The sequence below is a fragment of the Alnus glutinosa genome, chromosome 10 (assembly GCF_958979055.1).
Source record: "Alnus glutinosa chromosome 10, dhAlnGlut1.1, whole genome shotgun sequence".
Taxonomy (NCBI): Eukaryota; Viridiplantae; Streptophyta; class Magnoliopsida; order Fagales; family Betulaceae; genus Alnus; species Alnus glutinosa.
In genome coordinates, this window is record NC_084895.1 from 23,361,547 (window position 1) to 23,378,533 (window position 16,987).

General features: G+C 33.0%; 1 protein-coding gene across 1 annotated transcript; it reads right to left on the reverse strand.

Moving 5' to 3' along the window:
- Window positions 1-13,016: 13,016 nt before the first annotated feature.
- Window positions 13,017-15,977, reverse strand: LOC133880378 (uncharacterized). Its single transcript, XM_062319331.1, has 2 exons — window positions 15,821-15,977; window positions 13,017-13,569 (listed from the first exon to the last, which is right to left on the reverse strand). Exon 2 carries the CDS (start codon window positions 13,556-13,558, stop codon window positions 13,238-13,240), a length of 321 nt encoding a protein of 106 aa, XP_062175315.1. The 5' UTR covers window positions 13,559-13,569; window positions 15,821-15,977; the 3' UTR covers window positions 13,017-13,237.
- Window positions 15,978-16,987: the final 1,010 nt, after the last annotated feature.

Consider the following 16,987-nt stretch of genomic DNA (forward strand, 5'->3'; position numbering starts at 1 on the left):
CACAGACAGTCACGAAAAAAAACCAACACCAACCCCCCCACGAAGTGGTGGTCAATATTTCGAATCATCCTTATCCTTTTACGTTGATATAAAAAAAATTTAAAAAAATAATAAAAAAAAAAAACTATTCCGGGATGATGGTGTAGATTGTAGAACAGGGGATTCGTGCAATGGATTTTGTGGCATTTACGATTGGGCTTTCAAATGGGGTGATCATTTAGAGAGCTGGACGGCATATATGAATATCAGATATATCGGTTTGTCGTTTTGTCAATTGTTGTGATTCTCTTCAAAACTTATGCACTTTCAAGTTTCCCTTCTATCCGCTCACTGCTCACAATTTGATGTGTTTCTTCCTTGTCGTTTATCTCGAACCCATATCGCACTCACACGTACGCACGCAGACCGACCCTGTTTTTTTTTCACATACCACATTTTTGTCCCACCAATTTTTTCACTTCATTGCAGGCTTTTAGGCCACGTTGGTTGCGCCATTTTTTTTAATTTTTTTTTTTATATATATTTTACTATTTTTATTATATTTAAAATTGTGAATATTAAAACAATTTATTTTTTAAAATTATTTTTGAATAGTTTAGAAAACTTGAGACCAAATTAGAAAAAGATCGGATAAAATTTAAGTAGAATTCAAACATAGAAAAACAACTCAAACATGTATTTCAAAAATAGTAAAATATAATAAAAACAAATGTGTTACCCAAACTTGTCCTTAAGTCCCAAATATTCTTAGGAAAAACCTGAAAGTAATTTTCTTTTTTTAGAAAATAGCTTGACTTTTTGCTTATAAATTTATTATTATTATTATTTTATAAAAGAAATGGTTGTGTCCACACTTTTTGGGATTTTAGTTTGAAAAAGTATTCGATGTGATATAAATATAAAAGTTATTTTTGTGTTTGAATTGTTTGTTAATATTTCTATTTTTAAAAGAATAAAAAAAAGCAAACAATTTTTTTTCTAACCCTTGGTCAACTTTGAACTTGAACAAATCAACCTTCATGAATCACGTAAGTTGTCTGTTTGAATGACATATGGCACGTTAATGAGAACATTACTATAATTTGACTTTCATTCCGTACTTTAGAAGAAAAAAAAAAGTACAAAATAATTTACTTATTATTGTAAATAAATTATTTAATTAACTTATAAATTATATTATATTTACGTTAAACTTTATTAACCCTTCGAATTTCTATCACTTTTATAATCTCCTTCCAAAGTTTAAAAACTTTTAATTTTATGTATCGAATTTTAAAAAATTTACAATTTCACCCATTCCGATAGGGTTTGGGATTAAATTGAACGGTCGAAAGGTGAAATATACCACTGTAAACTTTATAAAATTACAAAATTACCCTTAAATTATAATTTTATTTTATTTTTTAAAAAAAAGAGGGTATTTTGAGAACTTTCCACCCATTCGTCAGGATTCTCTATAACGGAGGGGTGAGATTGCAATTTTTTTTAAAGTTCAATACACAAAATTGAAAGTTTTTTAATTTTGAGAGGAGATTGCAAAAGTAATGAAAGTTCACGAGGGATTAAGGGTCTATTTGGGTTTGCGATTTTAAAATGTGCGATTTAAAAAAATGATATTTAAAAACGCAGTTAACGTTTGACAAAATCGCAGTTTGGCTTTTAAAATCGCAGGTTAACTTTTGAAAATACTACGCTTTTAAAAAAGCACTCCATTGCTTGTGATTTGAATAAGTACTTTTTTTTTTTCGTTTTCAAATCGTAATTTTTTAAAAACGCAGTTTCCACACGGTTCATTTTCTACGATTTGGTTTAAAATCGCACTTTTTTTCTACGAAATCGCAATTCTAAACGCAACCTAAGTGAAAATTTTCCTATTTACTATTTTGCATTAAATGACAAAGCAATACCTAATCGATCTTGTACAATAAGCTTGATTTCCTTTAAAAAGTAAATAAACCAAGTTTGCATAGGTAGCAACGGCTAATGATCACATCGTTTTTGCTGTTCGAATTGTTAACAACAAATATGAGAGAGTACGTAATTATAGAATCCACATGTTCGAGCAGCTAAGGTAGGTAAGCTCTATAGACTATAAAAATTCTCTCATATTTTCTATTTAAATTATTAACCACTCAAAAAACTACAAAAATTGCTGAAAATTCAAATCCACGGGGTGGCCATGCTAACGCTTTAGGTTCGAGTTACAATTTCCCATAAAAGATGTTGCCCAAAAAAGGATGGGGATGATACATTACTTAAAGAGGTATGAAAACATTGTCCTGTGCCACCGTGGCAATATTATATATATATATGCCAATGGATTACATCCTTGATCCCTCCATTGCCTTCCACTAACAAAAAGTTATTTCAAATCTTCCCCTCACTTTTCAAAATGCCTTCACCTTTACTCGACCTACCTTTTAAAGATGCTGTTGTTGTTGATTTTGAGCTCAAAACAACAAATATTGGCTCTGTTTGCAAATGCTTTTTAGAAATATATATATTTTAAAAAAAAAAGAGTGTTCTGATTGACATAAAGGTAAATATAATTTTGAGCGTTTTGTATTATTTGTTGAGGATTTCGCTTAGGTGATGTAAAATCAATCATCCAAATTTAATTCCAAGTTTTTCATGAGAAAGAGAAAGAGTTGAATTAAATCTGAACCGTTTGAAAAAACTATTGGGGATCTCTTGTAGTATTTTTTACGGCACCTAAGCGTAAGGGGTGGCTATCTAAAATACCTAACCTAGGCTACTTTTTGTATTTTAAGTAAAGGCATTTTAAATACATTATGCATCTGATTATCTATTTTTTTATCTATAACATTTAAATATTCTTTTTTTATATTTATTTAAGAGGTTAAACAAAAAAGAAAAAAAAAATTATTCAAGAGAGAGAGAGAGAGAGAGAGAGAAATGAAGAAAAAACTTTTTTGCATGTGCTACAATTTGGAGAAGCACTATAGTTGAAATGCATTTTACATTGAAAACGGCTATTCGGATGTGAAGTGTTTTTTGAGAATTTATTTTAATATAAATTTTAGATAGTAATCTATTTTACATAAGCTAATATGCAAATTAATTAATGTTAAGAGCTAGCCACAATCTTAATACACTAGCTAGATAAATATATATAATAGAGTTATCTTGTACGTATCAATAGTACCTTAATTAAAACAAATGATTAATTAGAAGGACTTGAAACATTATTATAGTCAACTATACTTGTGTTCCATCTAAATGAGATAATGGACAATATTGTCTAAAACTAGTGGTTGCAAGTCATAACACCCAAGACCTTACAAAAGGCATATATGATATGCTCCCCAAAGTGACGACACAAACAAGGCTAAAGGCTTCATGGTTCTTCATATATATCCTACTTTGAATCATGTTTTTCCTATTCTGGTGATTTTGATTGACATTTTATTCAACCCCACACACGTTTATGGAAGGGAATAGTTCATCATCTATTCATGAAACTTGATTCTCAAATATATATATATATATATATATATATATATATATATATATATATATTCTTAATGCTCATGCCAACAAAGAAAAATAAAAAGAGTACTTACTTAATCCCTTCAAGATGCATGCATGTGATGTGGTGAATATATAGCGTGAAAGATAAAAAAAGAATAGAAGCAACAACGGCGTTTTCTATTATAAAGAAGCACAAGCCGAAGTTAGAAAGAAACGGTCAAAACTCAATAACGTAAAACTCTATAACGTATTCTGACAGATTCATTATTTCATTATCAAAAACTGATTTTTACGTTAAATTTAGTACTCTTTTATAATAGTAACTACAAAGCTTCAATTCAAAATGAAAGAAACTAATTGCTATAATTAATTTAAAATCTCCTAAAGTTGGAATATGAATGCTAGCAAATCTAAGAAGGAAATAAATCAGTCTAAAATTGGCATAGAGCTGAATGGAAACTAAGTTAGGATTCTTGTTTGTTGGGGAATCCTCTTTTTATACTTCAAATATTGTTGAAGACAGGATGAATATTTGCTATTTTGTTCGCCTAGGGTTTTTCTTGATCGTCAGTTCTTGAAATCTGTTCTACACCATGTCTGTCTTGAGTCACTAAAATTGGCTTTCCCTCATTTGAAATATTCTTGCAACGATCATATATTCGAAATTTAAAATTGGCTTTCCACTTTTTTACATTATATATAAACTCTCCATGATAATATTACATTACCACTAACCAAAAATACCAATATTTGATAATTATTATATATACTCAAACTAAGCCTACCATATATGCTACTTCTATTTTATAGCTAGACCTTTGATATATAACTCTTAATATTGGTAAGAACAAATATCATTGTAATGCTTATAGATATTTACAAGAGAGAAATACAAAAGAATGCTTGGAATATACATCACATTTGTTTGATGCTTCAAAAGATCCTTAATGAGGCTCTCTTGGAATTGGATATATATATAGTTTAGTTTTAACTAATATATAACTAATGTAGAACTTAGCATTTGACTATACAATGCCTTGGTAATCTAATTTAATCCAATCCGGGGCATTCGATTCTCCTTCGTTCAAATTCCTAACTTCTTCGTTAAGAGTCACATTGTGTTGCAGTGTCTTAGCATTGCACCGTTTTATTAGGTTGACTCTAATGGTATTTATTACCCTCCATCTACATGATACCTTGAAAAGATTAGACACAATTGGAGTTTTTCTGAAACTGCTGATAACACTTGTCCATATAATGTCTCAATAATCCAATTCAAACCGGGGTACTACAGCCTATACAAACACTTTTTATATCATTTAGCATATCATAAACTTTATTGAAGAGGATCCTAAAAAGTCCGCCCAAAAAAAAACTCTTTCTACTCTCATAGGAGTAATGCTACATATCATACCCTCATCCTATTGAGTTAACATGGCCGGCAGTGCCTATCAGTCATTGGATCGACCATTGTTAACATAATCAAAATAAAGGTAGGATAGATATTTCCATATCAGTCCAATAAACAAGTGCTACAAGCTAGCAGCATTACTCACAGCATTGAATTGGGCATTGCATGAGCCTGCTATTGGGCCATTGGAACATAGATTTTTTTTTTTTTTTTTTTTTTTTTTTTCTGAACTTGCATAAAAGGGTAGTGGTATATTTGCATACACACCTAGAGCAACAGCTGCAATTAATGGATATATAGTTTATATTAAGCTAATTGTCTATGAATATTTAGTGATGATAAATAATTAGTCTCTGTACTTGATAGATTGTAAAGGAAGTCCACTGTGAAAAGATTAAAGATTAAGGCACATCCACTAAAAGCAATGACGCAATGCATATAATCAAAAGTTAGATTAATTAGCCAGGCCGTCCACATACAATAAATCTTTGAAAAGAAATGAAGATAAAAAAGGTAATCAAGAAAACCTACGTACCTGGTCCTCCCTCAGATAATATATGACAAAATTAGTGGAAATCCAACTCGAACATATGTGATTAGATGTTCAACATCTACCATTTCCCACTACCCTCAAAAGAAATCATCATAAAGTGTTTAGACAAAAGGAATAATTGCTCACCTTTTTTTTCTTGGATTAGGAATAATGCATACAACTATTGGGAGAAATGTCCCACAAAAGGAATACTTTATTCAAACCATCCATATATATTACCAACATCTATTGTAGGAGGGGGTCGCCGCGGCCACCTCCTAGCCTGCCACGACAGTTAGAAATAGTTGTTTCTGTACAATATAATAGTGACTACGAAACCTCTCTTCACACAAAGGATGGGACAGTCTCATATGATAGAGGGACCGCCATGTGGCTGCATGCGTGACCACTCTCTCCCATAGCAATTTTATTTTATTTATTTATTTTTATGTTCTTACTAAAGTGTCATTTTTTTTAGTTATAGCTTACGTGTCAATATAACATGGTGTATCCAACGTACGTTGATGACTTAATGTAAGCTAGCTAATTGAATGGATCATTTGGACATGCATTTACTTTTTATTGGACATGACGTGGTCTAATGGCCATGTGTCACTCATCACCGTTAAAAATTGATTTTATAAATCTAAAACCTTAAAGAGCACTAATTTGATAAAAAGATAAAACCTCGCTCAAAAACAGGTAGAGCATTTTTCCCTAAGACATGTTAGGAAAAATAAAAATTATAAAGGTCAATGTATTAATTAACATGTTATTAATACTTCAGGACAAGGACCGTCTCCATTTCATGGCCAATATTTAAAATTAATGCATCTAAACAGTGTACGGATATATATGAAATCGATGTTGGCATATCTTTTAACAAACTTAAATAATGTAATATTATGTATACCATTAAATACATTAACTTTAAGGCCTCGTTTGGTTTGCGAAATGAGCATTCCATAGAGAAATGAAATAGCTATTACCTAGAATAAAAGAGATTGGAATGGAATGGCTATTCTTACTCTTTAGTTTGGTAATAACTCATATATTTTAATCAGAATCCAATCAAAATTACTAAAAAAATCTACATTATTATTATTATTATTATTTTTTATAAAAAAAAACTCAAATAATAATAAAAATTGAAAACAAGTGGGTGGCCGGCCACCCACCAAAAAAGTTGGGGGTGGCTGCAACCACCCCAGGAGTGGTGCCACCCCAAAATGATTTGGCAGTGGTCGCCTCGGGGGTCTACCATGAAGCGTTTCGAGGGCGGGTGCGACCACCCTCGGCTCCATACAATGGCTGGTTGACCACCCCCGGCTCCATACAATGGCTGGCTAACCACCCCGGCCAGCCACTGTAAAGGGTTTATTTTTTTTCTTTTTTTTAAAAAAAAAATAGAGAAAATATAAAATAATGAGTAGTTTTTTTTTTATGGAAAATGTAGTATATTCCTAAAGGAATAGTTTTTCTTCTAATTTTTTAGAGGAATATACGTATTTCTCTTCGTAAATGAATAGTTATTCTAATGGGAATAACTATTTCAAGGAATAAACTCCTACCAAACAAATTAAATAATGACTATTTCATGAGAATAGTCATTTCATTCTAAGGGTCTATTCATTAAGCCAAACGAGGCCTAAATCCTGATTATGAAATAAATAGTATCATTTCATTTTAAAATTGCTGAGAACATTAAATATAAAGTCAACCACCTTTAAATAATAATCTTGATGGAAAAGGAGTACTAAAGGAAAATGACATTGTTTAAGGATCTAAATCATCCTAAACAAAAATACTTCCATTGGTGTCATTACTACCTAGTACTCCACCATCATAGAGTTGCTTAAATTTGTGGGTTGATCACGAAGGCCTGCATCCGAATACAAATTAAAGAAAACAGTAGAATATTTTTAAATGCAAGAAGAGCCGAATTAACTCCAGCTCTCCGGCCTATTTACAGGCTAAAATTAGGTCTACCGGCCGGCGACCTAAAATTAAGTTTATCTCGCCGGCCTTTGCAGCTAAGTGGCCCGTGGCCGGTATATATATATATATGCCTCTCTCCCTTTGACGAGGAGGCCGTGGTGACATGATGTTCAACGGTGCAACGTTGACCAAACTGTACGTGTGGCTTAGCATATTGTATATCCTAAACGACAAATCGGTCAAATTAAGGTCGGATTATGTTCTGGGTTTTGTTATCCGACAGTACTATATAGGAAGAACCCAATGCTGTTTCAGAATATATGCCAAAGCTCTTCTCTGCAAATGCTTAATTAGCGGGAGCGATTTCTCCCACTGACATGTGTAGAGCTTTTAGGCCTTGCATTTTTGCAGATTTTTATTTTTATTTTTTATTTTTTGAACAATTGCACCTACTAGCTAGAAATATGGATGAGGTCAATTATGAGAACTTTTCCAATAATCTGGGGTTCTTAACCATTTTAAAAACATAGGACTTGAGTTTGGTCTTAAGCAGTACTATTAGGTCATCTTCCGATCAATAATTATTTGGATGAAATACTTTTAATAGGCCTAAACGCGCGCACGTGCACACACACACAATTCGCACCAATGAAATTCGCCATATAGTTTTTCCTCCCGCCTTCCCACCATTACGTAAATCACCAAACACCATCAAAAAAAAAAAAAAAGACTTCACTTACAATCTCTGATTTTTAATCACTTTTAAAAAAAGATACTCAAACTATAAAAAAATGTCAATTTAGAGTATTCATATTTCAATTTCAACCTTCCGTTATAATTTTTCGTTGAATCCTGTTAAAATTTTCATAATACTCATCCTTTATTTAGGGAAAAAAAAAAAAAGAAAAAAAAAAAAAATTGTTAGGATTTAGGTGTTGATCAAAATTTAATGGAATTCGCAAAAATACTCATGCTTGAATCTTTGAAAAATTTTATAATTTTTTTTTTTAAAAAAAAAAAATGGGTATTTTGAGAATTTTGATAGGATTGAATGGAAAATCCTAAAGGAAGAGTTGAGATTTTTAAAAAAAAAGTTGAAAAGATGAAATATCCTAAATTGATACTTTCTAAAAATTTTAGATAATTTTTTTTAAAAAAAATAATGAAAAATTAAGAATTATAAAAATAATTTCAAAAAAAAAAAATCTTTTCTCTTCCCACCCACCAAGGCAGCTTATAATTGTCATCATCTCTAATAACAAGCATCAATTTTCTATAAATAGATTTTCTCTTTCTTGAAAACTTTTTGGTGCGTATCTAATTAAATTTTTACATTAATTTATTTTTAAATTTACTATTGAGTAATAAAAATTATTTATATTTAAATTGCTATTTTAAATTAATTATTGATGAAAAATATCCTCTAGACTGCAGCCTACAGGTACGGACAAGGATATCCTCTTCCCCTCTTTAGACCCAAAAAAAAAAAAAAAAAACTCCGGATCCGCCCCACTTGCCCAAGTTGCCCTAAAAAGTAGTAGCAACCACATTGAACGAAATCATTGAAAGGAAAACCTTGTCAAGTTTGACTTCAAATATCTTTCCATCTATATATATATATATATATATATATATATATATGATAAATGTTACTTTCACTAGACATTGGATCCCACCCCATGTGAAGAGGTGTTGTACTCATGTTGTGGGGGTGTAGTGCAGATTCTTACACTACACCATCACAACAACCCCTCACATGAAGGTGGGCCCCAGTATGTGGAGCACACCCTCATGTAAGGGGTTGTTGTACGGTTGTTGTATTGATATTGTAAATCTAACATTTTCCATATATATATTTGAGAAATGTTAAAATTACAGCAAATGCACTACAAGTGTACAACTCTAAGACATTGGAAGGGATTCACATGTGTGAACCCAACCCTGATATCTCTTGGAGTTGTGCACGTGTAGTGCACTTGGGTTAAGGATTGAAATGTTAGAACACATTTTTGATTGATAAGGACAAAGAGAAAATATCAAAAAGCCTCGTGAACTAATAATGTTTTTAAAATGGTATTAGAAAGTGACAAGTGTATTAAAGTGATATATCAAACTATTAAGATGTGTTAGAAAAGCTATTTTTTTTTTATTATATTCCTTTAAAACCCCGGCGCCATTTTGGGGTGGCTCACGGGCCACGCCTTTCCCCTTTCTTTTTCCTTTTTTCATTTGTTTTTAAAATAATTTTTTAAGTTTTTAATTTTTTTTTATTAAGAGTGACACGTGTCATTATTCTATTAGTGCTGACGTAGCACACTAACGGAATCCGTCGAATATTTTGACAGAATTTGACTACATGAACTAAATTGTTATTTTGCCCTACCCTGAAGACCTCTAAATAATTTTTTATATTGCAGGGAGCGATCTGTAATTTAAGCTAACTACATGGACTGATTTTACATTTATTCAAAAAAAAAAAAATAGTTTGTTTAAAACAGTAGTTTAGTTTAGTTTAGTTTATGTTTTTATTTTATTAATTTTTTATTTTTATTTTTAACAGAATAATGGTATTATAGAAATATAATAATAATAAAAATAAAAAAGTGGCCATCTTGGAGTAATTCTATAAGTCCCTCATGTGTCATTTTTGCGTCCCTCAAAAAATAAGATGGCTTTTAAAATCATAATTTAATAGTGATCAGTCACAAGTTAATGATAATTTTAAAAACCACCTAATTTTTTAAGGGACACAAGAGGGACTTCTGTCATTACTCGTCTTTAATTTTGACAGGCCTTGATAGTTTGATGTATTACTTTAATACAGTTGTCACTTCATAAGGCTATTTTAAAAACATTCGTTATTACATGAATTTTTTTTTAAAATTATTCCCTAATGATAAAATAGAAGTATATATATAATATTCCATGGCAATTATATTTCCTTAATTTTGTAAGTTTTTAATTTTTTATTTTTTTTATTAAGAGTGACACGTGTCATTATTCTATTGGTGTTGACGTAGCACACTAACGGAATCCGTCGAATATTTTGACGGTATTTGACTGTAGGAACTAAATTGTTATTTTGGCTTACCCTGATGGCTTCTAAATAATTTTTTATATTGTAAGGAGCGATTTGTAATTTAAGCCAACTGCATAGATTGATTTTGTATTTAAAATATATATATATATATATATATATATATATATATATATTAGTAGTTTAGTTTAGTTTTTTTTTTTTATTATTAATTTTTTATTTTAATTTTTAAGAGAATAGGGGTATTATAGGAATATAATAAAAAAAGTGGTCTTTTTGCAGTAATTCTATAAGTCCTTCATGTGTCACTTTTGCATCCCTAAAAAAATTAAGATGACTTTTAAAATCACTATTTGATCAAAATTTAATATTGATTGATCACACAAACCAATAGTAATTTTAAAAGCCATCTATTTTTTTAAGGGACACAAGTGAAACTTTTATCATTACTCGTCTTTAATTTTGACACCCTTGATAGTTTGATATATCACTTTAGTACACTTGTCACTTCGTAGGGCTATTTTAAAAACATCGGTTATTACATGATTTTTTTTTTTTTTTCCCTAATGATAAAATAGAAGTATATATAAAAAGATCATTGTCAACCTCGTAATCATAACTCTTTATAAAGAAAAAAAAAATGAAAAAATAACATCAAAATACTGCGTAATATATTTTTCATGTTTAGAGTTGCACCCACTAAGGAAAAATCTCACAACCAGCATTGCAATGATGACACTATTTCAATCAGTAGACTACAATTGTGACAAGATGAATTGGTGCGTTCAAATACCTGAAGAAACTACATATCTGAAAGGGCATACTGTAAACCCAGAGAAAAAGAAAAAGAAAATGAATGAAGAACATACTTTAGGACTCCCTCCCTACTCCCTTGTTTTCATGTTTATTATTTTTTTGTTTGAAAACCATTCCTCTCCGCCCGTCGCCGACACACCCCACCATTGGCCACCCAACCTTACCTCCATCCCCCGCATCCCACCTCCATCATGCAGCCCGCAAGCTTCCCCATTCATGCGTGACCCCGACACACCTACCCCCGTTTTTGTCAATGCCGACTTCAAACAAACAAACGATGTCCTTTATGCGTAAACCGTCGGGCAACATCATCTCCGAACATCTTCGTAGACATCTTCTCTAACTATCCTAGCCCAACTAGTACCAGTGCTACCCTCTCCGAGATGGTGCTCAAGTCCAACTTGCTTGTCGCAAAATCCACCTCCGATAGCTTAGCCGAAGATACCGTTTGCCCGCTACAAAACCACCAATCATGGTGGCCATTTTCTCGGCCTGTTAGCCAGATAACATTTTCGATCAAGCTTTGGTCCATTTCCAACCCCTTCACAAGCATTCTAAAAGTTAGCCCGAGCTAACTGTAAGAGACTCCACTTTTAATACTTTTGGAGTTTTCTTGTATTTGCTTGGAACAACTTTGTATTTATCTTTTGAAACAATAAAATTTTCATAATACCAAACAAAAAAAGTGTACGGTGCCCTGCTGAAGACACCTTCCTTTAAACTTTAAAGCAGCAAATGACTTCGCTTTTGATTCTGTACACTTTGCTGCCTGAATGACTGCTCTAAGATCTCTGTCAGTGTAAATGTTAGTAAAAGAATGACTTCTTAATTTCCTCCTGCCATATAGGATAGATAGGCGATTGCAACAAAAGTAAAAAACTAACCTTCCCAACCAATCATAGATTTCAAAAGATTTGCCAAAGTATCAGTCCAAGCAAAGGCATTTTGGCAGATATTAAGCTGTACAAAGTATCCACAATTATTGCATAGTCTCCAAAAGAAGCTTTATGAAGAAAAACTAAAACAGAGAGTTGAAATTCTAACACAAGTTTAGTTGAAAAGAAAATCTCCACCAGGAAAAATGCCTCTATTAATAAGTACATCTTGATTTCTTGATTATAGTCCAGAAAGAAACAAGTACAAGCCTCCTAACTCTTGCCAAGCATAACACAGAAAAGCATTGAATTGGATGACAAAAACCGAAAGAATATTATAAGTAATTTTCTCTATTATAGTGCGCCACCTCTTGAGAGAGCAATATGCAATTCTTCTCTCCGGTATAAAAACTGACAAGAAGAAATAGTAAAGAGTCCAAGACAATTTCATTGTATTTGCAATGGTCTTTGTCACATACCTATAAATCAAATTAGAACAGTTAATGAGTCAAAATTTACAAAATTTAGCATGCATAATAAGCATGTAAAAGACATAATTCCGTAAAGGACTCAACAAGATATCAATCTAAATGTAAGCGATGTAATATCGCAATATATATTTACACGTGCGCAAGTGTGTGTGTGGGTGGTAAAAAGGAATACCAACCACAACAGTTTATAAAGCCAAAACACTTTATTTAAATTTTGAAGAAAAGAAAAAAGCAAAACTAATTTCAATTACAAAGCGATGTGCAGAACAAGCTCCTGTATATCACCTCATGAGAACATTCTTTAAAGCGCATTTGAAAACACGTGCGCACACACCCCAAGAGCAGAAATATCAAACACCTAACAAATAAACAAAAATTAAGCATTTGCAATTTGAAACAGAAACTTGTATCATGAAAGAAGGAATTAGCAAGGAAGATGGTTATGTATCTTCATTCATTAGCCTGAATAAAGCTTCCCCACTCAAAACAGTGCACAATTCTGTATGCGATTTATTTTACAATAACATCAACTTCCAGAAAAACATATAGGGCATCACCCATTCACCATATCCATGCGCTCAAAATTACTACAGTTCTACAGCACAACATACCACAGTATTCATTAGACAGGACCGGCTATCCAGGCTAGCCCTTGTGTTCTCCAGGCGTAGCAGGTAGACCTCCTGGTGTAACAGGTAGGCCTCCTGGTGTAAGAGGTAGACCCCCAGTAACAGGTAGACCCCCAGCAACAGGTAGACCCCCAGTATCTGGTGACTGCGTGTAGGAAATAGAAATCAGCTTAGACCTGTACTTCTCTTCTCCACTGTAATCAATCCCTCCAACAAGATTCTCACCATTCAACTTTTCGGACAAGAGTTTTGAAGTGGGGTCCTTATCTGGTAGAGAATTAGAAATGGCAATAAGCGACTCTCGAGTCACCTCCTCAGGAGTCTCTGATTTATCCATAAACCAACAATCTGTTTGTTCAGCAAGTATTTAGACACAATTTGGAAAATTAGTGATCTCAGAGGAAAAAATACCCGGAAATAATAACAAGAGAGCTTGATTACCAAAATGCATAGAGCAAAAAGTAAAACTACCCATTCACACATAAGTTATAATTAATCATAATTTGATCAGCAAAACTTTAATTTAGAATTGTTCAAACTTGATACAGTTGACTTTCATCCCCGTTCCAGTCAAATAGATGTTCAATTTAGACTGGCACTGACCGAGTAACTAATTTGGATAACACCCCATCAACTAAAAATAAAAGAACCCTTGATGCCTCGAAATCCTTGAAACTTTAAAGAATCTCGAAACACCCCATCAACTAACTTACAAACAAAAAAGATCAATGCATATTCTCTACCTAGCTTAACATCTTGTAAAGGAGGAAATACAAGAAAAAAAACAAAAAGGAAAGGAACTTCTAATTCATGTCATCAAAAGTTTCATAACAATCCATTTTGCAAACCACTCCTGACTGCATTCTACTAATCAGAACTACATCAACTGTAAACACACTCTAAATTCCACCTCAATACGTCGAATTTCAATTTGAAAGAGGGAAAACCTTCCCAAGAAAGCATCACCCATTTCCCCAAAACCTGCACCAGATATTACAAACATTTCCAGAAAGCTAATGGGATGAAATCCCTCATGTCCACTAGGAATCTGCCATTTCTTCTTTAGGATAATGAGATGGAAGATAACAAAGTGAAACTTCTAAACATTTTGATACTTTGAATTGGTCTCTAGATCATTGAATATAGAACCTTAGATATCAGTATATTAATCACTTATTTTGCACCAATGTATAAAGAAAGATTTAGTAGAAAGCCATACAAATCTCACATAACTGTGCAAGCTACCAAGCTCCTTGTTTATTGTCAACATTTTAACTAAACCTCTGGAGATGTTGAAGTCCTTACATAAATCTTTCTTTGTTGAACTATCATTTCTAAATAAGTACCATAGACCTTCCTTTTTTCTCTCTTCAGATTGGTAAGCAACTCACACTCCATGGGTTCAAGTCCAATGACCTCACCCACCATATTAAATCTTATAGGGTTTGAGACACCATAAACCATGGGACCGTGCAAATCCACAAATTAACACAAATAGGAGGCTAGCTACATCCCTCGTGGGTTCGTAGTGCCTCCACTTCTAGTCCTACAAAATTAAGTAACTGTTTAGCTTCAAAAAAAAAAAGAAGCGTATAAGATATATTCTCCATTCTCCCTTAAAATTCCTCAAACTCCCATATGATCGCCAAAACCAACACAAATATGAGGCTAAATGCCTCACATGATTAGTAGTCCCTCCACTTCTAGCCTTACAAAATTAACTCCAAAGAGAAGCATAAGATAATTTCCCCTTAAACCTCCTCAAACTCCCGTATTATCACCAAAACCGCCCCCCGTCTACGATTTTCTCATCCAATATCTGTGCCGAAACCATGGGGTTAACACATAAACGCCCCTTCAAATCCAATCTCAAGTATCTCTACCGCAGCCAGGACCCAGCACAGGCCAAAACCCACAAAGGGAAATATCAAAAAAAATTGATTGGTTTCTTTTAGTGCTCTCAAGAACTTAGATTGTCACAACTTCCCCAAAATCAAAAGTTATTATCTGATCAATCAGCACAAACCTCACTCTTTCCTATCTACTTCACATCGTCTGTATCAAAAATCTGTTCTTGTTCCAACTTAAAAAAAAAAAAAAAATCCCTGAAATTTTCAGGTACTGTTTACTACCAATAAGATACCATACATCCAATTTTTCGTACCTCAGTGTACAACATATCTCAAGATTCAAACTAAACGAGCCAATTAAGCACAAAGCTTGAATTCAGAAGCATGAAGCGTTCGAATTTGTTCAAAAACAAAAACCCAGAAGAAAAAGATCTTAGCTTCGTGCATATTCGCGAATAAAACCAAACTTCCACTAATGAAACAATCATCAGGAACAATTCTTTGCCAACACATGTTCAAGTTTCACGAATTATCACATAGAATTCCTCAGAAGACAAAAATATATTAAAAAAAAAAAAAACCCAGAAAAATTATAAAGAGCTTTGTGCATATTAAAGAATAAAACCAAACTCCCAGTAAGAGTAATTCTTCACCAACCCATGTTCAAGTTTCACGAATTATCACAGAGAAATCCACAGAAGACGATTCAAAAACAAAAGGAGAAAAGAACAAGATAATTTCAAGATTACCCAGAAAGATGATTTTGCGAGCGAGCGAATCTAAGTCAACAACCAACGGTGGTCTGAGGCAGAGGCTCTCCCTCCGACTGTTGCAGATGTCCTATTTCTTTCTTCGGCTCTTCAATTTTTTATCGTTATTTTTTTTTCTTTGAAAGTGAGCGAGAGAATTTTCAAATTATTTAAAAGTTGGCGTGTCAGGTGCGGCCCACGTGATAAACCTTTCGGACAACGCGTGCAATGCACGACACTAAAAGGAAAAATGAATCGACGTTATCTTTTTGCAAAGAGGAAAAATATATAATTTCATGAGGTATGAATATATAGATTTTACAACGTGGATAAGCATGACTTGGCCATTAGCTGACGTGGCTAAACAACTCTTATTAGCAAACGAGATATGATTCTCCATCGGGATTTGATTCTTGTACAACATCATCACAACAACTGCACAACAACCCTTCACATGAAGGTGGGCTCCAGTGTATGGGACCCACCCTCATGTGAGAGCTTGTTGTGTAATTGTTGTATTGGTGTTGTAAATCTAACATTTTCCTTCTCCATCACCTAAATATACAACTTTTTACCACCTTGTCTATGTGGCAAGGTGGTCCCTACTAACTTTAGAGTTTTTTTATCTTTAAAAAATAAAATAAAGTGGGGGACCATCTTGCCAAATAGACAAGGTGGTGAAAAGTTGTATATTTAGGTGGTGAAGAATCATTTCTCTTAGCAAATTTGGACCGAAAAATTGAGGCAAAAAATAGAGTTATTTTTAAGCGTTGAATTCATGACAATTAGCTGTTTAAATTTGAATAATTAATATGAAATTTATTTGTTTAAATTAATTTTGGATTGTCCGATCAGCTACCGAGCAGGTGGGTTTTATATGAGCTTTCTCAGATGAGTATAACTTCTATCAGGTATTGGCAAAACCCAAGACTTTTCTGCCAACAAATGAGAAACTGACACATCAGCATTAAACAAGAAAAACAAGTGTTAACAAAACACTGGATGTAACCCTTCTTTCAGTTTAAAAAACGAAAAAAAAAAACCCTCCCAGCCACCGCCCGCTGCCACTGCCCCACGCCGGACAGCAGATCGTCGCCTCCACGTGCCGGATGGTCGCCTCCACGATGCAGATCTCCAGACTATAGGAGGAGATCTACTTGTTCTGCC